At 51.6% G+C, this 24388-nt stretch overlaps 1 protein-coding gene and 1 long non-coding RNA gene across 5 annotated transcripts in view; one reads left to right on the top strand and one right to left on the bottom strand.

The window, feature by feature from the left end:
- The first annotated feature begins 765 nt into the window (after positions 1-765).
- On the top strand, positions 766-3125 carry LOC123455787. Its single transcript, XR_006634140.1, has 2 exons — positions 766-1758; positions 2573-3125. It is a non-coding gene; the product is annotated as an uncharacterized LOC123455787 (long non-coding RNA).
- The window catches only part of Thada (THADA armadillo repeat containing), a 343908-nt gene continuing 321731 nt past the window's right edge, over positions 2212-24388 (bottom strand). For all 4 annotated transcript variants that reach the window (XM_045137566.1, XM_045137568.1, XM_045137567.1 and 1 more), the window contains 2 exons: positions 5183-5352; positions 2212-4314 (listed from right to left, as the gene is read on the bottom strand). In XM_045137566.1, coding sequence (XP_044993501.1) covers positions 3982-4314; positions 5183-5352 — 503 coding nt within the window. In that variant the 3' untranslated portion in view covers positions 2212-3981. The remainder of the gene's footprint in view (positions 4315-5182; positions 5353-24388) is intronic.

Raw genomic sequence — 24388 nt, 5'->3', positions numbered from 1 at the left:
CCAGGGGTGTGGGAGGAGTGGTGGTGGCGGCCGGGGCTCCTGATCTGTCCCCCTAAGTGGCAGTTCCAGCCCCGGGTGCAGCACGTGGTGAGGCGGTGGGGGGTGGAGTGGGGGGTGGCCACGCGGGCGGCGGTCGAGGTCTGGCCCCGAGGAGCTGGGGCCCGTTTCCCCGCCCCTCTCCTCTCCCCGCCCCAGCTCGGTAAACAGGACTTGAGCGCCGGGGCCTGCCGGGCAGGGCTGAGTGTCTGAGGACAAGGCGCTGGCTTTGCTAATCACATCACAAGACCTTGAGCCTGGGCCAAAGGCGCGGGGCGTCCGGGGCGGGGGAGAGAGAGAGAGAGAGCGAGCGAGCCGACTGGGAGGACTGGAGGGAAGCCGGCTAGAGCCGTGCAGGCGTGGAGGCGACTTCCTCCACCTCTTCCGCCTGCTGGTCGACCCTCCCGGGGGGCGGGGGGCTGGGGTGCAGCTGCCCGCCAAGGTTTCCCGCCTGGCGGAGGCGCAGCGTTCCGGCAGCTCTTCCCTCCTCCGGCCGTGGGGCGCGCCGCCGTGCGCCGTGGCTCGGGGGTGTGTGTGTGTGGGGGGGGGGCGCCGGGCTGCAGGATCAGGCCGAGGCCCGGCCGCCGCCCTGATTGTGGGGGGGGGTTCCCTTTCAGTTACTTTTCGGCCGCACTCTCCACCAACTTCCGCTGGGAAGCGCGCGCTCCCCGAAGGCGCCCCGCTCCGTCGCCGAGACGGGGCGGATACCCCCACCTAGCGCCCGGAGAGGCTTAAAGCCGCTGATAGCCTTACTCGGGCGGATCGGGAGTCAGGTCTCTGCGGAGTCCATACTAGGCTGCTGGAAAGCTGGAGCTGCGCCCATGATTTCACCAGCTGGCAGCCCTGGCCGCACAAGGTGGAAGGCCCGGGAACTGCTGGGGAAGGACGCTTGACCCACGCCCCTTCCCACGTTGCTCTTCCTGTCTGTCTGCACTCAGTCGTTCCTGGCTCAGCTGTCAGTTAGCCTGGTAGGGAAGGCGGTCGCCTGTCATTCACAGGACAGGCTCCTGAGTCCAGGGTGCGTTTCCCAATGCCATACTGCCCAGGGTAGAGCTCAGGGCAGGTCAGGAGGGGCTTTAACATGAGAAGTGTGGGGTTGAGTTGGTCTGGTGGCTCATGCCTATAATCCCAATGCTCAGGAGGCTGAGGCAGGAGGACTGGTGTGAGTTTGAGGCCAGCCTGGGCTAAAGAGTGAGACCCCTGTCTCAAATGAAAAACCAAAAGAAATACAAGGCTGGAGTTCAGGCTTTGCCCTGGGAAGTCACGTGGTCTGGGACAAAGCACATAATCTTGTGTAGGACTTGGGTATTCTTGTAAAGCAAAGATAACAAAGATAAAATTCTTGCTTTACTCTTTTCCTCACCTTTATCTAGGTGTAAAAGAGATATCCATGAAGGTGTTCAAAAAGGAAACGAGTACAGACGTCCTAAGACATTGACAGTGCAGGACAAGCAAGAAGTAGTCAGGCTCGGGGCTTGGGACAGGGGTGGAAGGCACGGAGCCAGGGGACCCTGAAGCTTGGAGCCAAAAGTATTAACTTCAGCAAAGGTGACCGCTTCACTCTTCCCGCCATCCTGCCCTGGCCCCTAGACAGGGCCGCACAAACTGGCTGACGGTTTCTTTGTTGGAATGATCCCAGACAGGGGCTGAAGCCCCCAAGAGTAAGGTCTTGGATGCATCAGGAGACCATGAAACTGCCATTTCTCTCCTCACTGCTATCAGGTTAGTAACAAGACTTCAGATACCAACCTGTAGAAACATGGGTCCCTCCTGCCCTCCCTGGGGTAATTCCCAGTCAACAGCATTGAGAACACCCACTTGGTAGGATTCTGAAGATAACATGTAAACACCTTCTGGTACATGCTTTGGTGTAGGGTGCCTGCTAGTGTAAAAATTTTCACTGTTGCAGAAGTGTTGTGATTTCATTTTAAAGGGGGTGGGGAAGTGCTGGTCTTTTCACTGAGCTGTGCTTTGCTGGGCCCGGTTCAGAATTAGTCTCCTATGGTTATTATCACATTATACCATCAATTCCCAACTTCTCGCTGGCTAAGTCGTAAAACAAAAGAGAAGTGTTATGCCAGGCATGGCGATGCCAGGCAGGAGGATCACTGAAAGTTTGAAGTCAGCTTGGGTTGGTGTCTCAAAAACAACAAGAAAAAAAGAAAAAGCCAGCTATAGTGGTGCACACCTTTAATCCCAGCACTTGGGGGGCGAAGTAGGACTGCTGTGAGTCGGAGGGCGGCCTGGGCTAGAGCAGGCACTCTGGCTGTGCTGGTTTACTACAGGAAGGCAGATGCCTCAGGAGCAGAAGGGGGGATCGCTGGAGAGCAGTCTGGTTTCCGACTAGCCAAATCTACATAGTTAAGCTTTGTCTCAACAAAACCAAAACAAACCAAAAAAGTGTTAGGGTGGCACTTTCCTATCAGGTGTGGGCTACTAAGATGCCTAACTAGATAGTTGATTCAAGATCACACAAACCACATTTGGGGCTGAATTGCTGCAAAAACTACCCAGGGACTTTCCCGTTCTCTTTCAGATGTCGCTTTGGACACCAAGTTGATTTCTTTCCTCCTCTTCCTGCGGTGCCTTCTGTATATTTCCCTTACGGCCCCGTCTTTACAGCGTCGGGTGGTTCTTCTCTCAAAGACCAGCTACATTTGAAATCTTAAGCTTCTCTGTGGAAGGAACTATCATGTTGAACTCTCATCTCTAACCTGTCTCCGCCCCCCCCCAACCAGTAATTCTAAGTGACCACGTCCTCACCTGAGTAGAATTTAAACATTTACAGGCCCTGCAAGTTTGCACTGCTTCGCCTGATACAGACCTTTCAGATAAGCTGGATGAAATATGACTGTGGACAAAGCTATGACCCATCCAAGCTATGAATGTTCATGTAACTATCTATGGGCGACACTTAACTCTGAAAAGTATACATGCACAATGGTAAACTAATTAAATTCAAATGCAAACTGTGTGCAAGAGCGCCACCTGCTGGATATTTGAGCAACAGTCCGGCTCGGTTGGGAGAATCAGCACTTAGGGTTTTAGATGGTATCAGTCACTGAAATGAATAAATGTGTTTACTGGCACATTAAATGTGAATCTGCTTGTTACTTCTGCCAAGCACAGGATGGCAAATGGTGTAGATATCAAATGAATCAGGCGTTTTTTTTCTGGCTTGCTTTCTCCAGGCTCCTTCCAGTAGCCAGGGTATATGCTGGGTGGCAAAATCAGGTTTCCTAGACTTACAAAGTGTTTCTTAGAGAGACAGGAGGTACTCTTGTTTTGTTTTGGTTTTTCTGAGGTCTCTCTCTCTCTCTCTCTAGCCCACACTGATCTGGAGTTAACTGTGTGGTCTCAGGGTGGCCTTGAACTCACTGCGATCCTCCTACCTCTGCCTCCCAAGTGCTGGGATTAAAAGCGTGCACCACCACGCTGGGCTGGTAGGATGTACTCTACTCTGAAGTTACGGACACATGAATTAAACCGAAATATTTGCATGAGGTTGATTCTTATTTAGTTCTCCAACAATCCAACTTTTGGGACATATTTCTGCTTTGCTAAATGGAATGAAATTTAGAAATCTGAACAAATGGGCTGTCTGCCAACTCTGGCTCCTATGTGCGGCCCCCAGATCACCAGAGCACGAGGGCACTCCAGAACCGGGCTCTGGGGCTGCCAAGGCTAACTCAAGCCTGCAGGTGGCCTGCACCTGGGGACAGAGTAAATATTCACCGCGGCTGGCCTCACTTCCTACAGTAGCTGCAGTAAGCCCCAAGCCCGCCTGCCTTGAATGAATGAATGAAGAAAAGGCCCTCCGCAGGGAGTGATAGAGGCCTACACTCCCAACAAGTGTGAGGTTTCCATGCATGTCCAACGTGTTTGTTTGGTGGGGAACTGCTGCAGCCTTCTCTGGTCAACAGGCCGCTTGGATTCTTGGGGCGGTTAGGAGACTGGGTCCTGGGCGCTGGCCTTTGCATCCAGCAGGGCGAGCAGCCGCAGGCCGGCCTCGGTCCTTTGCTCCTGAATGCGCAGTCGCGTGTACTCGGCCGTTTTCACAAACTCTGCGGAGAGCGGGAGCTCGCTGGAGAGCTGCGAGAGGAGCCGGCGCTGCTCGGATGCGGTCCTCTGCAGGGGGCTGAGCGCCCCGGGGTGAGAGGGCCGCCAGCCGCTCTCTCCGAAGAGCTGGAAGAGGTGCCTGGAGAGGTGCTTCACAAAGGTCAGGGTTTCAGCCCAGAAATTGACTTCTGATTTTTCAAATACATAGTCGTCTTCCCCCTACATCAAAGGAGACCCGAAGTCAACGGGGTGCTGACAAGTCCCAGACACCCCATGAAGGGCCCCGCTAGATGGGAGGCGCGGGTCCCTCCCCCAGCTGACAGAGGGCCCACTCTTGCCTGTCAACACTCAACCACACCGCTTGCAGCGTGAAGGTCACCGTCTATCTTACTCCTTGTGCTTCCCTTACAGAGAGAAATCCTCTTCCCCCAACTTAATAGTTACTTGTTATAAAAATGTATGTATAGTTCAAAGTCAACATATTTTGGGGACCTGATGCCAAAAACGGAACTGCAACAAGGGAGTGGGCCCTAGGTTTTAAGGAGTATTTCTTGAGAAAGAAGCCAGAGGAGGAGTCAGGGCATTTCAGTATCAGAGCGAGGCTTAACCCAGCACAAGACTCAAACTTCTACACTACGATGGAGTTTCAAGGTTATTTTATCATAGACTCGTTACCATGTCTCCACATTTCCTGTAAACACACTGGCTTTGAACTCCTGGTCTGTTGGGGATGCCGGGACGGCCGGTAGAGGCAGAGGGAGGTGGCCAGGGGCTCCTGTCGCCTGCCCCACTGAGGAGGTGCCACGCAGCAGACCCTTGTTCTCTGGAAGTGCTTCACGACACTCACCCTAATAGCAAGGCTGACCGACTCATAATCGTTCTTCATAATCACACTCTCGGTATGCAAGTGCTGCTTGCAATGGTCCCTCTTCTACTATCTGAAGCCTTGCCACGGAGACCCCCAAAGTGGGCCCCAGAGGCATGCAAGTCCCTGCTCTGCATTCCCTCACCCAGAGGCCCACTTCCAGCCTCTCGGGACCGTCAGTGGTACATCCAGAGGTGACACTGTGGCTGGGTCCCAGGTTACCTGATGTGTGCTGTGGAGCAAGTCCTCAAGGCCGTCATCCTCCCTCAGCAGCCATCCCAGGAGGATGGGCAGTGCTGGCGTCAGCTGGTCCCACTGCTGGAGCAAATCACACAGGACATCCAAGGCCAGGACCAGAGCAATGGAGGCATCCACCTGGCAGAAGGCGAACTCTGCAGAGAGACGGGCGAGGTGAGCGGTCAGTGTGTCATTTACCACCTGTCCGTGCCCTACCCCAGCATGGCAGGAGAGTCCCACCTGCAGGACTAAGCACACTTCTTCCCTCAGGCCCTCTGGGGCAAACAGCGGGATCAGGAAACTGTCACCTCAGAGCAGGTGGCAGCACACTTCCTCATGGACAGAGAGCGCCTGGTTCACACTGCAGACTCGAAGGTCAGCTGCAGCTGCTCTGTCTAGGCAGTCATAGACCACGTGTAGAGATGGTTGTGGCTGTGTGCCAATAAAACTTTCTTCATGCATGCTGTCATCTGAATTTCATGTGTCATAAAGTATTATTTGTTTGATTCTTCCAACCATTTTTTTTTTTGTTGTTTGTTTTGAGGTAGGGTCTTGCTATGGCCCAGGCTGACCTGGAATTCACTATATAGTCTGAGGCTGGCCTCAAACTCACAGTGATCCCCTACCTCTGACTCCTGAGTGCTGGGATTAAAGGCGTGCAACACCACAGCCACCAGAGAGGGGCGAAAGAAAGAGATAGACAGAGAATATGAATATGGGTGCACCAGGGCTTCTAGTCACTACTAGACACATGTGGTACTTTGTGCATCTGGCTTTACATGGGTACTGGGAAATGAAGCTCGGGTTGTTAGGTTTTACGGCTAAGTGCCTTAACCATTGAACCGTCTATCCAAGACCCCCTCCTCTTAATTGAGACAAGGTCTTATATATAGCTCAGGCTAGCCTCCATTTCACAATGTAGCCTGAATGTTTTTTGTTTGTTTTTCCCAAGCTTGGGTGTCACTTTAGCTCAGGCTGACCTGGAATTCACTATGGAGACTCAGGGTGGCCTGGAAGTCACGGCGATCCTCCTACCTCTGCCTCCCGAGTGCTGGGATGAAAGGCGTGTGCCACCACGTCCGGCTTATGTGGTGCTGAGGACTGAACCCGGGGTTTTGGGCTAGGTGGACACTCCAGCACCAGCTGGGTTACATCGCCAGCCTCGGCCACTCACAGGTGGAGGAGCACGGGGCTCAGAGTCAAGAGCAGTGGGTGGGCTGGTTTTCACTCACCTTTTTGGCACGATAGCTACGTGCTCCATCACTGAGCTCCACCCTACCCCAGGATTTCATTGGCCTTTTGCGGCCTTGAGAGTGAATTCCCATTACAGACCCTTGATTTCCTGGCTGGCTGCGGGTAGGGTGCTGAAACTGTGAAAGGGAAATAGAAAAGGAAGCAGGGCCTGGTGTGGTGGTGCACGCCTTTAGTCCCAGCACTCGGGAGGCATAGGTAGGAGGATGGCTGTGAGTTTGAGTCCACCCTGAGACTACCTAGTGAATTCCAGGTCAGCCTGGGCTACAGCGAGACCCTACCTGGAAAAAACAAAAACAAAAACAAAAAAGAAAAAAGAAATAAAAAGAGGAAGAAGTAGGTACCTTAGGGGAACCACTGCTTATTTGCTTCATTCTTTGGCCTTAGTCCTAAATAATACTGGGTTGCAAGCAAGCTCAGGGTATGGGCACTTTCACAAACTGTGCCCTTCCCACGTCAACCGGTGGGTGTCCTGAAATCCCTCCACTCAGTGGGCCTCTGAATTTTGCTGCCCCAGCATGCACCATTGAATGCCACACTTCTGTTGAGTGCTCAGTTCTTGCAAATCTACACCTTCAGCTTTAGCTCACTGAATGTCTCTGGACTGTCTGACTCCAAAAGTACGGATTAGCAACCAGGTTTACGAGGGTGGCACCATGGAGTTCCATGATGTGCCAGTCAAGTGCTGATTGCCAGCCTCCCAACAGCATGGGTGCACCAGGGCCTCCAGCCATTGCAAATGGATTCCAGGTGCATGCACCACGTTGTGCATCTGGCTTACATGGGTCCTGGGGAATCCTTTGGCTTTGCAGGCAAGTATCTTTAGCCACTAAGCCATTTCTCCAGTCCACCTTTTCTTTTTCAAATGAAGCAGAGCTGGGGGCTAATGAAGATATATTAACCAGTAGAATTAAGAGAGAAAAAGTCATTGAGGAGGGAAGATAGCACACTGGAGAGCAGGAGAGTAGGCTTCTCAAAGAGAGTGGCAGGAGAGATGATTTAGCGGTTAAGGTGCTTGCCTGCAAAGCCTAAGGACCCAAATCTGATTCTCCAGGTCCTACATAAGCCAGATGCACAAGGTGGTGCAGGCATCTAGAGTTTGTGCATCCGGCTTTACGTGGGACCTGGGGAATCCAACCTGGGCTGCCAGGCTTTGCAAGCAAGCCCCTCTGACCTCTGAGCTATCTCTCTGGCCTGGAAACAGGAGCCACAGACCAGGAGATCAGCACCAACAGTTCAGAGACACAGCTTCTGACGGAGATAAGGAGGTTGGTGGCGCTCCTCGGAGGCAACACGGCAGGGCCGAGGTGTGCGCAGGAGCATGAGACATGCCCTCCACCTGCAGAGCCTGCAGTGACCTGTGCTTCACGTGGCTCCCTGTGCAGCCGGGCGCTGCAGCTCAGCTCCGTGCTGGTGGCAGTGTGCGGTGCTTAACCCACGGACATGAAGAACGCACACTGAACTCTACCACTTTCAGTCTTGTTGTTTTTTTTTTTAAACCAAACTTCCATCTGAAGGCTGTGTTCTGAAAACAGGGACCCAGCTGTAAGTACTCAGCATTGTGGAACCAGCAAGAGCTCAGCTGATTTTGAAACCTTCCAGAAAAATCTATCGTCTCGCTTATCCTTTCTCCCATGTTCCTTGTCTCTCAAATTGAAGACTGAAAGCCCTCAGGAAAGAAGATCTTGCCTACCAGTAGAACCAGTGTGTCTACAGCTCAGGAGGCACTCTTGCTGGGTCCATAAAGAACACATGGCGCTGACCAGCCATGCTATCAGCCAGGCCAGGCAGCTGCACTGGCACCACCCGACAGGATAGCCAGCCTCCCCTTGTGCCATTGTCCCGAGTCATGCTTAGGAAGGGGCAGCAAATGCTGGGGTGACAGGCACAAAAAGAGCTGGTGTGAGGAGGCCAGAAATGGATCTGGAGAGGATCAACCCTGCAGGATGAGGAAGGGGGAGGGGAGGCTCGACGCAGGGATTAGATGGATTTGCGTCTCCTGCTTGAAGGGCCGGGTGCAGCCCACATGATCCCAGCTGGCCACGGGGCCCTGGACTGAGCTCAGCCAGAACAGCCTGGATCTCTAGTGGTCACTGCCTTCAAAGGGAGAATGAAAGGCGGGCAAGGGCATTTTCACTTAGCATACAGGCTAAACAGTCCATCAAGGACACGAGAATGCAACCAAGCAACAATTGTGGTTAGGAATCTGCTGTGTAGACAGAATCTCCAGTCCAGTCTTGAGGAAAAAAAAAAAAAAAAAGTCCCGATGTGCTGGTTTGATTCAGGTGTTCCCCATAAACAGGTGTCCTGAATGCTAGGTTCCCAGCTGATGGAGATTTGGGAACTAATGCCTCCTGGAGGGAGTATATATATATTTTAAATTTATTTATTTATTTATTTATTTGAGAGCGACAGACACAGAGAGAAAGACAGATAGAGGGAGAGAGAGAGAATGGGTGCGCCAGGGTTTCCAGCCTCTGCAAACGAACTCCAGACGTGTGCGCCCCCTTGTGCATCTGGCTAACGTGGGACCTGGGGAACCGAGCCTCGAACCAGGGTCCTTAGGCTTCACAAGCAAGTGCTTAACCGCTAAGCCATCTCTCCAGCCCTGGAGGGAGTATATTGTTGGGGGCGGGCTTATGGGTGTTATAGCCAGTGTCCCCTTGCCAGTGTTTGGCACACTCTCCTGTTGCTGTGGTCCACCTGATGTTAGCCAGGGGGTGATGTCCACCCTCTGCTCATGTCATCATTTCCCCCTGCCATCGTGGAGCTTCCCCTCGAGCCTGTAAACCAAAATAAACCTTTTTCCCACAAGCTGCTCTTGGTTGGGTGATTTCTACCAGCAATGCGAACTGGACTACAACAGTAAGCTGGAGAGATGGCTTAGAGGTTAAGGCACATGCTTGCAAAGCCTCAGGACCCAGGTTCGATTCTCCAGGTCCCATGTAAAGCCAGATGTACATGGTGGCGCATGCATCTGGAGTTTGTTTGCCATGGCTAGAGGCTCTGGCATGCCCATTCTCACTACCTATCCCTGTCTCTAATAAATAAATAAATAAAAACTTAAAAAATATCTCACCAAACACACAATAGGCAGATTCACCTTTCAAAACAATGGGACCCAAGGGAGTGCGGTGCGGCGGCGGCGGCGGCATGTGCTGCTGCTGGGGAGTGAACCCAGCCTTCGCACACCTTAAGCCCTCAGTGCACTGAACTACCTCTCCAGCAAGGCAGCGTGCTGCCGACAAGAAGACAGGCATGTGTATGGAGCGAGGCAACGAAGAGCAGAAACCGTGGGGCTAGGGACGGGAATCAGTTGGTAGAGTGCTTGCCCAGCGTGCATGAAGCCCTGGGTTCAAACCCCAGCACTGCATGAACCGGGCATGGTAGCACACAACTCAGAATTTAGGAGGTAGAATCAGGAAGATTAAAAATTCAAGGTCAGAGGCCGGAAGTGGTGGCGCATGCCTTTAATACAAGCACTGGGGAGGCAGAGGAAGGAGGATCTCTGTGAGTTCTAGACCAGCCTGGGACTACAGTGAATTCCAGGTCATCCTGGGCAAGAGCAAAACCCTACCTTGAAAACAGTAAAAAAAAAAAAAAAAATTAAAGGTCAGTCTCAGCTCACAGAGTTTGAGGCCAGTGTAGGTTATATGAGGCCTGTTTCTCTCTCTCTCTGTCTCTCACACACATATGTGTCCTGAATACATATTTCTCCAGAGTACGGCCACATGTATGCATATACACATGCACACACACATGCAAAAAACTCTTGTATGTGAAGAAGTGGCCCAGTTGGTCAGTGGGTAAACAAAGGTGGTGTGTCCACACAGTGTCCACCAGTAAAGCACAACCAGAAAGGAGGAAGCTGGCACAAGGAACTCAGTGGAGTGGTTCAGATCCCAGCGGCCAGAGTTGCTGGGGAGGGAAGAGGCCAGCAGTGGACGAAACCATCTTCTGAGTGAAGAGAAAAGCCTTGGAGCCCCCCAGAATGCTCCAGGTGGATGGTCTGTTCTTGTCTGAGGCGGTTCTACACGGGGGGGGATTAACATCCACTCATATGAAATCAGGTTGGGCACACAATAAATTAACATTTAGAATTAGTTAACCCAGCGGGGCGTGGTGGCACATGCCTTTAATTCTGGCACTTGGGAGGAAGAGGTAGGAGGGTCGCTGTGAGTTCGAGGTCACCCTGAGACTACAGAGTGAATTCCGGGAGTGAGTCCCTACTTCAAAAAAAACAAAACAAAGGAACAAAAAACCAAAAACCCATTTAGCTAACCCAGTGCCTTCCATTGCTGTCAATGGGCTGCCAAGGAGGAAGGCACGGTGCAAGTTCAGGGCCGCTGCAGAGCAGATCCCTCAGGGTCCCCTCGCTGTCAGACAGCGGGCCTTGCCAATGCTCTGGCATGGCGTCCTTCCCATTTGCACCAAGAAGCCCACATCAGGGCTGGTCCCATTCCATGTACCTCACACTGAGGGAGATGACGGTTAATTTGTAGGCAGGTAGATTGTTTCCACACAGCTCTGAGTTCTCTTTAAAACATACTGATTGAAATGAGTCACTGTGGATTTTTTCCACATTGTCTGCCAACTGATGAGATACGGTTATGTTCACATTTCCCCCTCATCTGAAAACACTTTCAGGTGGCAGATTCGGGTTCTGAAGACGCACGGGGGAGATGCCTTCTGGTCAGGCTGGCCTTCCTGAGAGGTCAAGTGGGGGCACGTGCTGAGCGAGGGGCCATGAGCTGGGTTCCCTCTCTAAGTCTGGACAGCCCTGTTTTCGGCATCTGTGGGAGAATCTCTCACCTCCAGGGTGTTGGGGGGCGCGGCAGCCAGACAACTCTGCATTCATGCACTCGCCCCCTTTCTACCCAGCAGTCCTGGTCGGCTTCTTCCCGGGGATGCTCGCTGACCACTTGCTGGGAGGGATCACAGCGAGCAGTTCAGTCAGGCAGGGACGGATCACAGCAGCACTTGCGGCAATGGAAGGACGGGATGGAGGAAAGCACGCGGGGAGTGGAAGGAGGGAGGTCCTTGGAAGGAAGTTTGTCCGCAGGGGTGACAGCGGCTCAGGACAGCCGGGGCCAGAGTGAGGCGCGAGGCTCTGAGCAGCAAGGGGCCGGGCCGGCCTGTCACGAGGAGCATCTGGGAGGCCAACGGCAGACGGGCTGGCAGAGCTTCATACTCACTTAGCTTTTTGACTCTGCTTGTGCCTTCCACACCTTCATGACGATTTTATGCTCTCGGTAAAAGAAAGCACACTTGATCCTGTCACAGACACATTCGGCACACATGGAACCACCGTAGGCCCTGCTGACGTGTTTTCTGTTTTGGATAATCTCACAGGGATTCTGGGTCTCACGGCACGAACCCACCCAAGTCTGCCCAGGCACACACTGCATACTGATTTTGGTGTTGTCCTGACCTTCTTGGTGTACAGAAAAGCAATTCCATTACAAGGGGTTCAGGACAGCCTAGCTTTTTTTTTCCCTCAATTTTTATTAACATATTCCATAATTATAAAAATTATCCCATGGTAATACCCTCCCTCCCTCCACTTTCCCCTTTGAAACTCCATTCTCCATCATATCCCCTATCCATCCCAATCAGTCTCTCTTTTATTGTTTTTTTTTTAAATTATTTATTTATTTATTTGAGAGTGACAGACACAGAGAGAAAGACAGATAGAGGGAGAGAGAGAATGGGCGCGCCAGGGCTTCCAGCCTCTGCAAACGAACTCCAGACGCGTGTGCCCCCTTGTGCATCTGGCTAACGTGGGTCCTGGGGAACCGAGCCTTGAACCGGGGTCCTTAGGCTTCACAGGCAAGCGCTTAACCGCTAAGCCATCTCTCCAGCCCCAGTCTCTCTTTTAATTTGATGTCATGATCTTTTCCTCCTCTTATGATAGGACAGCCTAGTTTTGCTAGAGCCTATGGCAATATGTCCAATGTCAAACCATTTCAAATGCCTCTAAACACTATCCCTGGAAGAGGAAAAGGCTGCCCCCAACCCAGCAGGGTATTTTCAGGTTTCAGCAGGCCATTTTGGATCCTGTCTGTCTCACAGACTTGTTCACCTCACCCAGCAGGTAGAGGACAGGTATTTTCATGAGTCATGAGAAGCGTGCGTGGGACTAAGCCTGGTTCGCCTGCTGAACTCTTCTGAGGGATGCTGGGAGCCTCTCTGGCCCTGCCTTACCTTGCCCTGCACCTTTGTTCAGGCTCTCTTTTTAAATTTTGTTTATTAGAGACAGAGAGTGAATCTGCCAGGGCCTCCTAGCTACTGCAAACCAACCCCAGATACATGTACCACCTTGTACATCCGGCTTCATGTGGGCACTGGGGAATTGAACCTGGGTCCTTTGCTTTGCTGGCAAGCACTAAGCACTAACCAGTCTCCACAGCCTGAGTGTCTGTTCTTATGGGACTATTTAAACGATGTCATCCAAGAAGAACCAAGTACGTCAGGCGGAGCTCTTGAGGGCAGTCCCAGTCCTAGCATGCAAGCGCTGCCCTGGGACAGCGGCCACCGGCGACCCTAGCCTGTGACCCGCCCCACACCTGGCCATGCTATGAAGCCTGGACGGCCCGGGTGGATTACTGTTCCTCCTGCTTTCAACAAAATTTTGTTTTGTTTTTGGCTTTTGATTACAATTTTATTTTATTTGTTGAGAAAGAAAGAGAGAGAGAAAGGGGGGGGGCACATCTTACACTACTGACACTTTGCTTGCTCTGTGTGTGTCTCTCTAATGGGAGAAATCCCAGATTGCAAGAACAAGCTAACAGAGATAGAACTGTTGTTACCAGGCCGGGTATGTTGGTGCACACCTTTAAGCCAGCCCTCGGGAGGCAGAAGCAGGAGGGTCACCGTGAGTCTGAGGCCAGCCTGGTTCTACGGAGTGAGCTGCAGATCAGCCTGGGTTAGAGTGAGACCCTACCTTGAGAAAAAGAGAACAAAACAACAACGAAAAGAACTGTCATTTCCATTTTACGTTAAGGGTTGCTGAGGTTGAGAGAAGCAAACGGGTCAAGTCCACATAAGGAACTTGGTCAGGCCAGAGCCAGCAGGCTTGTCGGATTCCAGAGCCTGCCTCTGCGCACTGGATGAAGGTGTGATTATATCAGTTATTTCTTTTTGCCCCCAGACCCACAGTCTGTCCTTCTGCACCCGGCCTGATGTTCCAGGATCCCCATCTCTATGACCACATTACTAGGTTTCCCTGCCCATGGAACCCTAGTTAGATTCATCCACTGGGAATGCTGGAGGAGACGGAGAAAGAGAAGTTAGAGGTATTTCCTCCTGCTTCTTCCGTGCACACCGTCAAGTTGTGGCCGTGGCTCAGCTCCAGCGGTCCTCCCCAGCCCCAGCGCTCTCCCTCTGGCCGTGGAGAGGGTCGCTGTACATCTACCTTGCTTGTTGCGAGGTGCCTCGAGCTTGGTGTTCCGAAAGGGGCAGTTTCCTCTGGCTTAAGCCAAGTCAGACACCTCTCCTCAAGGGGAGCCACGCCATCCCCTTCTTCCACCTGTCCCGTGGTGGCTGAGGGTTCCCCTGGGGAATCTCACCCCTGCAGTCCTTGGGATGGTGCATGACCCAGAGCGATCTTCCTGGAAAGAACAACTCTACTCCTGACATGTGCCCTGCAAGCTGAGGCCTGCAGGCTGGGAAGCTCTCCTGGGGCACCTCTCCCACTGGCCTCCTTTTCCCTGGGGGTGGGGTGGGGTGGCAGAGTGGAGTTCAGTGGCTCTGTAGACACATTCCTCACTGACCAGAAGCCTTGAGAAGTCTCTTTTCCCTTTCCACAAGTCATTTCAGTTTCCCTTAGCTGGGTTCGCAGCTGGAATTCTTTCTCTCACAAGGAATTTCTTCTCAGCCTGAACTCTTAAGACTGACCGTCTCTTGTGAATTCTTTGTGAAGCTTCTCTAGTCGCCAGTGTCACTGCCTGGCCCTGACTTCTACCCTTAACACTTGAGCTTGTTTAGGGTTCAGAAGAGACCTGATGACTGGCTCTCTGCAACAACGCTGTCACGAGCACCAGGCTCTGTGCCAGCGGCTGGTCCGGCTGGTCCCAGACCACAGAGAGCGCAGGGCTCAGGGGTGGGGGACGCCTCCCAAACGCAACGGTGGGGTAAGGAAGGGGGTAGGCGTGGATGGTCCTGAAGTACGACCGAAGAGTACATAATGAATTTACACATGAACGAATTGCTACTTAGGAAAATAAGAGTGTAGCCAGGCGTAGTGGCGCACACCTTTAATCCCAGCACTCGGGAGGCAGAGGTAGGAGGATCACCGTGAGTTCGAGGCCATCCTGAGACTACATAATGAATTCCAGGTCAGCCTGGGCTAGAGTGAGACCCTACCTCCAAAAACAAAAACAACAAAAACAAAAAACAACAACAACAAAAAAGAAAATAAGAGAGTGTGAGAAACGAAGGAGGCAGGATGGGGTGGTGGTCAGGTGGAGCCACACCCCGTGTCACTGGAGTCCAGCTACGTGCGAGGTGGCTATTCAAACTCAAGCTCTAAGCCTTGGTTTTCTCATCTGAATGGTAATAAGGATCTGTGTTGCCAGTCATGGTGGCGCACGCCTTTAATCTCAGCACTCGGGAGGCAGAGGTAGGAGGATCACCGTGAGTTCGAGGCCACCCTGAGACTACAGAGTGAATTCCAGGTCAGCCTGGGCTAGAGTGAGACCCTACCTAGATAAACCAACCAACCAACCAACCAACCAACCAAACAAACAAACAAAAAGCCAAATAAAACCAAACAAACAAAAACCCTCAAACCAAACCAAAACAATTCCCCAAACAAAGCAATCCTGATCTGACGGAAAGTCCTCCACAAAGTCTAAATTTTCAGCCTCTTTGGCAGGCAAATTTTCTTCCGGCTTAGTTTTTTAGTCTTTTTGTTAGGGAAGTTAAGTACAGGTACAGTTCTCTGGCATCCCTCCCCCATCACTACTGGATTGGCTATACCAACACAGGTGTTTACTTATTTATTTGTTTATTTAATTTTTTGTTTTTCCGAGGTAGGGTCTCACTCTAGGCCAGGCTGACCTGGAATTCACTATGGAGTCTCAGGGTGGCCTTGAACTCATGGCGACCCTCCTGCCTCTGCCTCCCGAGTGCTGTAGTTAAAGGCGTGCGCCACCTTTACTCTGGCTTGCTGAGCCTCTCTGTCACCACGTTCCTCCCTTGCTCATCAAATCTCTAGGGACCGTGAAAACTCTACACATCCCAGCCTCTCCGAAGTCCATCCAGGCTGCTGTCATCTCTCTGGACAGAGACTCATGGCACCTCTGCCTCATCCCTTCAGCTTCTCCCCAGATGTAGCAGAATGAGGGCAGTGTGCCAAGCTCAGGGTCTGGGGGGCGGGGCTGGGTCCATGCCTGTTGTTCCTTGTTGGAGTAGACCTGGGGAGAATATCCAGGAAGAAAGACCCTCCAGTTCTTCCAGAGCCAGGCATACAACCACCACGTGACTTACAGCTCTACTCCCAGGTACACACTCCAAAGAATTGGAACACCAGCAATAATCTGTACATGAACGTTCATAGCCACACTCCACAGTGCTTACTGGCAAGGTGAAACACCCAATGTCCAACCATCGGCAGACGAAAAGATCAGCAAACATGACATGTCTATGCAGCGGGTATATCTATGACATAAAAGGCAGGGCTGGTTTATCCCGTCACCATCATGAAGACGCCAGGCACCACGGCAGACCTTATATGACTTAACCTGCAGTGCCGGGAGAAGGAAGTTCCCGGAGACAGAGAGCAGACAGCGGGGTCGGTGGCTGAGGAGTCAGAGTGAGGACTTGTTTCTAGAGAGGTAAAGAAGATGTTTTGGAACTAGACAGCGGCGATGGTCACGTTGACAGTGTAGTAAATGCCAACGAGCTGTACACTGTAGAGTGCTTAATGTTACGTTAATTTCACCTCAATTGAAAAGAGTCGAGGGCTGGAGAGATGGCTTAACGGTTAAGGCGCATGCCTGGGAAGCCTAAGGACCCAGGTTTCTCCTCCAGATCCTACGTCAGCCAGAGGCTCATAGTGGTGCATGCGTCTGGAGTCCGTCTGCAGTGGCTGGAAACCCTGGTGGGCCCGATCTCTCTCTCTCTGACTGTAATAAATAAATAAAAAGCTTTGTTGGGGCTGGGGAGATGGCTCAGTTGGTAAAATGCTTGCTGCTCAACACGGGACCTGAGTATGGCTCCCCAGGACCCACATAAACGCCAGGTGTTGCCGTGCGTGCCTGGAATCCCAGCACTGGGGAGGACGAGGCAGGACCCACAGGGTGAGTCCTAGGTTCAGCGAGGGACCCTGTCTCAAAGTCAGGTGGAGAGCGATACAGGAAGATACCTGATGTCCACTCTACATGGATGCATATGTGTGTGCCCATACACATAAGAAAACATGTCTAGGCGTGCACTCCCGTGTGCGTGTGCACACACGTGTAGGTGCGTCTTCAATGGCTGCTGTCCCTCGAGACATAGTCTCTTAAAGCATGACCCCAAGACAGAGCATAGAGGAAATATGGAGGGGCCAAAAAAGAGTGAGGGCAGATAGTGGAACTCGGTGGTAGAGTGTAGATGCCAAGGTATCCCGAGATCCATCCTCCAAAATACCAAAAAGAAAAAAAAAAAAGACATGGGTAAAGAGGAGCTAACCCTCCTCCAAGCTAGCCAGCACCATGGCTTACAAAAGGACAAAGTGGGGGAAGGAGGATTAGAACCTGCAGCCTGGGAGGGTGTTCGGTGCAGCCCCAGGGAGGAATTGCTGCTTTCTGGCACTTCATCTCCCTCAGTCATAAACAAGACGTTTTACATCTAAAACCACCTGCGTGGCAAAACAGATGTGAGTGGACCGGTGAAGTGGAGTTGAGTGCAGAGCAAAGATCAGGTCACAAATCGCACAGAGAAATCTCTTTACCCCTGTTACACAGACCCAGTTTTCTGGTTTCCATTTCATTGCTTGAGTCTGTTTTATAGTTGTGCCTTTTTTTTGTCCGAGCTTTTAAGAGAGACTGTTCCCTGACATCATGCAAAAAAAATGTCCAAATACAATCACATTACAGAGCAGAGCTCTTGGAAGAGCAGGCAGCCTCAAACAGGCTGGTGTACTGTTTTCTCTCCTGTAGAGACATTTGTTGCTCTTGATCCCAGCCCTCCAGGTCCCTCTCCGTTAGCTGCCAAGTGGCCCTCATCTGGGAAATCCTGCAGAACTCTGTGCTCCCCAGAGAGGGAGATGTGGTGGCCATATGGGGAGGTGTGTGTACTGGATCCGCCCACAGTCCTGAGCCAGCTTCCCTCCAGTGAGGGGAATGCAGCCTCCCTCCATCGGCTTTCTCAGGAACCCTCCTGAAATTGCCTTTCCACGTCCTTCCTCTCCCTCATGCCTTCTTCAGTCAAGTTCCCAGGCTCAGGGAAGAGCGTTTCTCAAAAATTACTGTTGGAGCGTTAGGATGAGGGTCAGGACCACAGCACTTCCTTAGCAAGCATGAGGCCCTGGGTCTGAGCCCTAGGTGGGAAAAAGCTATTGTAAAAATAGTTCCTTCTTGGGCTGGAGGGATGGATGGCTTAGTAGTTAAAGGCACTTGTCTGCAAAGCCAAAGGACCCAGGTTCAATCCCTGGGCCTCTGCTTTGGAAGGCCAGCACTCTTTCTCTGGATGTCTCTAGACCCGCTCCCTGCTCCCCGCACTTCTGAAGTCCATCTTACGTACTAGCCCTTCCTGTGACCCCCACCAGTGACCTCAACACCCATAAACATTGCATTTGGCTCCACCATCTTTCTACCTTCTCAGGGATCACACTCCACTTCACTCTGCCCCCGACAACCAATGTGATATTTGAGAATGTGTCATTACTTAGAACTGCCTGAACTCGAAATCTGAAAGTCTCGATTTTGTCATCACTTTGAAATGAACATCCTCAGCATGACTGTAACGTCTCCTGGGCGTCCACGTGCGAAGCACTGCTCAGGGCTTTGTGGAGAGTAGCTACAGTGACCTTGCAATGGAGACTTCCTGGGCCTTGACTTATAAGAGACACATGGGCGGGACTGGGGATTTAAGCCACACAGTATATCCACCATGGCTCCCTAACCATACGGAATGTCTAGCATTCCCAATCGGACTGCTTAACCTTCTGCCCCACACCCTGACCTCAACCCCATCCCTGCCTTACTTCTCCAGTCCCCAGTCCCTGGGCAGCCCAGTGCACTTCCAGGCTCAACAGTGCTCTGTCCTTACCTCTCTCCAGCCTAATCAACTGCTCTACTTCTTTTGTTAAGGCATGCACCACCACCCCTGGTGGTGCACACCTTTTTAAATCTTTTTATTTATTTATTTATTTCACAGAGAAAGAGGGAGAGATAGAGAGAATGGGCGCACCAGGGCCTCCAGCCACTGCAAACGAACTCCAGACGCATGCGCCCCCTTGTGCATCTGGCTAACGTGGGTCCTGGGGAATTGAACCTGGGTCCTTTGGCCTGGCAGGCAAACGCCTTAACCGCTAAGCCATCCCTCTGGCCCCAGCTGCTCCGCTTTGAGCCGCACGTTCGGGCGGAATGGAGGCAGTGTGCTGCGCCGGCCTGCACTCTCACTGTCGCAGCAGGCTGCTCCCCTGCTCCGGGGTCTCCTCAGCAAACCTCCACACAAGTGGTTCCCTGTCCCCCTGCCTCTCCCTCGTCGTCCCTAGTCACTTTTCTTAGGTATCATCGGGGCGCCTACCGAGGACATCCGGCGTGAGCTCAGCCCGCGGTGCTCCCTGGCTTCACCTCTGTGCACTGACTTTTGGAGGCAGTAGCTTGGAGGCAGAGCGCGCCCCAGAGCGCGTGGATTGGGGCAGTGCGAACTGGGGGAGAGAGAAGCGCGGGAGAGAAAGGCACCTGTGGCTGAACAAAGGCAAGGGGAGGCTGGCTGGCGCGAGGGTTTGCGCAGGCCAACGGGCGTCTCTTCCGCTGAGCGTGAAGTGGGGAGGACGAGGCCACCGGCGGCTGGTGCAGCTCACGGGCAGACGTCGATTTGCTTAAGTTGGCCTCCACGCTGCCTCTCCTCAGCCTTCCCTCTCCATTCACTCTTTCTCATCTCCATTCTCTGCCACCCGGCCTTCCCACAGCAGTGGCCGACTAGTTTTTCTTCTGCGGGTTTCAGAACAGCAGGATCTGGTTTTCTTTTCTTTCTTTCTTTCTTTTTTTTTTTTTGGTTATTCAAGGTAGGGTCTGGCTCTAGCCCAGGCTGACCTGGAATTCACTGTGTAGTCTTAGAGTTGCCTTGAGCTCACGGTGATCCTGCCTCTGCCTCTGCCTCCTGAATGCGGGGATTAAAGGCGTGCGCCACCATGCCTGGCTTGGATCTGGTTTTCTTGACCGGTCTTGCTAGCTCCCCATTTTAACTACTCCACTGGCCTCCCAAGTGTGTCTCCATCTCTTTCCCTCCCCCAGTCCATTCACGTCTCTTAATTCACTCGCTTATTCAGTATATTATTAAAGTCTCTACCATGCACCAAACATATGGTAGCTATTAAACTGTGGTTGAATTAATGTTAAGGCACAGCTCTGATCAGGTTACTCATTTGTTTAAAAATCTTTACGCTTTCTGTAATGCACACATTATTCAGACGCTGGCGTGGCATTCCAGTTCTTAGTGGACATCTGTGGCTTTACTGCTCAGCTTCCCTCGGCCTTTCTTTGGATGGAGGGACCCCCATTTTCACACCCTAGAGAGGTAGAGCTTATTTTGGGTGAGGTTAACCCTATCCCACACTGCAGGTCTGTGCCAATCGGGGCATTGCCATCTCCCGTCTCAGATTAGTTCAAGGCACGAGCTTGGAACTCAACTAGAACTAAGGACATGAGATGGCGCCTTCCTGACACGAGGCTTGTCTCGATGAGGATGGAAGGGCCGTGCTGCGGCAGCCATGTGGACACTAAGGGAACTTCTCTGACAAAGCAACCCAGGAGCTGAGGGGAGAAGTGGCAAGAAACCAGATCCTTGGACTCTTGCGGGACCCTTGCCATGACTTAAGTTGACATTACCTCTGACCCTGCTTCCCCTCCGTGCCGTGCCTTTCTTTCATTTCCTGGACAGAATCACCCTCAGCTCAAAGGTCTCCCTCCATCTGACCCCAGCCTCAGCGGCGCCCCCACCCAGGCTGGCCAGCGCTACCTTCTTTCTTTCCTGAATGTCTCCCACTTTCCCGCCCCTGTCTTTCTGGCATGTCCTGTCTTTCCCATTGCTGCCCCCTTCGATGTTCTTCCTCCTTTTAGGTCTAATGAACTTTACCACGAACAGCTATTCTTTGACTACCTCCTTGACAAAGGTTTGTCCTGCAAACTAAACCCACATTGACCGGAGAACCAGGATCCCAGGTCTCACGTGATGCCGAGGCCAGGAGCTCCCGCACACGCTCATCCCTTGGGACTTGGACCTTGTTTTCACTGTCTTCCCACTTGCTCTTCTTCCCACCAGTAGCATCATTTCCCAAATGGTGTTCCTTGCAACACTGGCTGTTTAGAATAATGGCAGATATGTAAGACAAAATGGAAAGGTTCGGGGACTGAAGAGATGGCTTAGCGGTTAAGCGCTTGCCTATGAAGCCTAAAGACCCCGGTTCGAGGCTCGATTCCCCAGGACCCACGTAAGCCAGATGCACAATGTGGCGCATGCATCTGGAGTTCGTTTGCAGTAGCTGGAGGCCCTGGTGTACCCATTCTCTCTCTCTCTCTGTCGCTATCAAATAAATATTTTTTAAAAATGAAAAGGTTCAAATCCAAAAATTAACCAAAAGGGGAAGTCTCTTTGGCTATTAAATTTTGAGGTTTTATAAAATCACCTTTTTTTTTTAATTTGGAGGTAGGGTCTCACTCTAGCTCAGGCTGACCTGGAATTCACTAGGTAGTCTCAGGGTGGCCTTGAACTCATGGCGATCCTCCTACCTCTGCCTGCTGAGTGCTGGGATTAAAGGCATGCACCAAGGAGAAGGAAGCAAGGAATGTGGCTTTTCTCCAGTTACTCATAAGACAGGTACTGAGCAGAGGGCAGTGCCACATCCTCCCTGAAAGCAGGCTGAGGTTTGAACGTAGGGTGTAGGTTATTTTACATACACATAAGTATCCTACCTTTTGTTCAAGGTGCCTATCTGCTCTGCACAGGGACCATAATGAACACTGAAGGGTGGTCATTGTTAAACAGGGTATGCAAAGTAGACCTGCTTGCTGGCAGATCTCCAGACCATAATTATGAAGGGGCTAGAGGTGCTGAGGAATTCCTGGGTTACAGAAGGCTTTGATCCTGTCCTGCCTTCTTCCAGCCCTAAGCTTGCAGGGCGTGCCTGCTGCTCCGTGTGTGCACTGCGGTGTGTGTGGGGGCTGCCTTGAGGAGCTGCGGGGAATGGATGGGGCTTGACCCCTCACCCCCGAGAGCCATCTGCCCTGTCACCCCGAGCCCCAGTGGCTGTCTTCAAGGGAATGTGCAGACTCTCCCTAAGCATGGAAGTGGACAGGTTTCCCACACACTCTGGGCACCTTTGATGGCAGTGGGCATAGCTTCTGTGTCGACCAGCTGACAGAATGTTGCTCAGCATAAGGCCACCAACTCTGGGTAGGCAGAGGCTAATTTTATTCCAAGATTTGCTAAGTAACATGGCAATGAGGCATCTGCAGCCCTTAAACTCCCCTCATTGCATGCTTTAGAGGGTCAAAGAGATATCTTGCCTTGGTCACAAACCATCAAGTTTCTATGGGAACACAGGAAAAACATGTGGAAGGGGACATACCTGTTCTTTAAGTTTTTGAAACCCCCTGCCTGGAAAAAGAAACAGGAGTGAACACCCACAAGTTCCTCAATCCATGACAGAAAAAGAGATACCTTCAAAAGTAATGTGATAAGGTTCCCTAATCTGGTGAATGGAAAGGATTTTACAACAAATAGGAAGTTCTGATTAAAAAAAGAATTGGATGAAGGGATGCACCCTTGTTCATCTGTTTTTTTTTTATTTTTTATTTTTTTTTTTAGGTAGGGTCTCACTGTAGCCCCGGCTGACCTAGAATTCACTAGGTAGTGTCAGGGTGGCCTCGAACTCATGGCAATCCTCCCATCTCTGCCTCCCAAGTGCTGGGATTAAAGGTATGTGCCACCATGCCTTCTTCATTTTTTAATGCTTATTTGTCTTTTATATTTAAATACAGGCATTCTGGCTGGAGAGATGGCTTGGCAGTTAAGGTGTGTTTGCCTGCAAAGCCAAAGGATCCTGGTTCGACTCTCCAGGACCCATGTAAGCCAGATGCACAAGGGGGTGCATGAATCTGGAGTTTGTTTACAGTGGCTGAAGGCCTTGGCGTGCCCATTCTCTTTCTATCTCTCTCAAATAAATAAAATACATTTAAAGATAAATAAGTATAGGCATTCTGTGATATATGTGATCACACCATGAAATCAACAGCCACAGAGTGGAACCAGCCAGTTCAGGAGAGTGACGGCTCCTGGCTTCAGGTCAGTACGCTCTAGGATGACACCGCTTCTTAGTGTGGGGAGAAGTCCCCCTGTGGGGTGTGAGCGTAGGAGTGGACGGACAGAGCCAGGGAGCGGATGGGAGGGCAGACAGACAGCAGAGTCCCTCAAGGAAATGAGAAAGTTCTAATGCGGGGGAGGTCAGAGAATTGTCTAGTCTCTTTGGGAAGGGAGCCAGGAGCCAGTTTCATGGGGCTTAAGTATCAGCTCCCACTGGGACAGGCAGAGAATGAAAGCCCAAGGCCACAGGGGCCCAAGCCATGTTCCTCCCTGTTCGGGCTGCATCGGGCTGCGGAGGAGTCCAGGACAGAGGACTCTGTGGGTCAGCAGGCCCCAACTGGAGAGCAGCAAAGGAGGGCTCTGAGCCTTCTTCTCTGATTGGAGACCCTCACTTACCCACCCACTGCAGTCTGTCCCGTCCTCCTCTGTCCCCAGTGCCAAATGTCCTAGGCACATGAGCTCAGTTGGATGTGAGAAACTTTCTGTTCAAGGTGAAGGCCAATAGTTCACAAGGCTAAAAATGAACTTAGGGCCACATATCAAAAACAGCAACACACGAGCTGGAGAGGTGGCTTGGTGATTACGGCACTTGCCTGCAAAGCCTAACAATCCAGGTTTGAATCCCCAGTACCCATGTAAAGCCAGATGTACAGTGGCACATGCATCTGGAGTTTGTTTGCAGTGGCAGGAGGTCCTGGCATGCCCATTCTCTCTCTCTCTCTTTCTGCTTCAAAATAAATGAAAATATTTTTAAAAGCTACACACACACACACACACACACACACACACACACATGAAATACTCTTGTGATTTAAGCAATAGCAAGGGATACAAAACCTTACTTAGTAATTAGAACTGGCAATAAATTTTAATTGCATGTTATAACCAGTGACAGCAAAAGGGGGCTGGGAGAAGGCCCAGGTTAAAGGCACTGGCTTGCAAAGCCTAGCAGCCTGGGCTCATTTCCCCAGTACCCACATAAAGCCAGATGCAAAGTGGCACATGCCTCTGGAGATCATCTGGAGCAGCAAGAGGCCCTGACACACCCATATTCTTTTTCTTAAAAAAAATAGATATAAAGGGGATGGAGAAATGGCTTAGTGGTTAAGCGCTTGCCTGTGAAGCCTAAGGAGCCCGGTTCGAGGCTCAATTCCCCAGGACCCATGTTAGCCAGATGCACAAGGGGGCGCATGCGTCTGGAGTTTGTTTGCAGTGGCTGGAGGCCCTGGTGCGTCCATTCTCTCTCTCTCTATCTGCCTCCTTCTCTGTCTGTCACTCTCAAATAAATAAATAAAACAAAATTTAAAAAAATAGATCTCAATATTTAAAATAAATGAAAGGGAGAGAGGAGAGGGTGAGGGAAAGCTACAGAGTAAGAGAGAGAAGTTAGGCATGGGGGTACTTGTCTTTAATCCAAGCACCTTG

This window comes from Jaculus jaculus, chromosome 18 (genome assembly GCF_020740685.1).
Source record: "Jaculus jaculus isolate mJacJac1 chromosome 18, mJacJac1.mat.Y.cur, whole genome shotgun sequence".
In the NCBI taxonomy this organism is placed as follows: domain Eukaryota; kingdom Metazoa; phylum Chordata; class Mammalia; order Rodentia; family Dipodidae; genus Jaculus; species Jaculus jaculus.
This window is presented reverse-complemented; position numbering and strand designations above follow the sequence as displayed.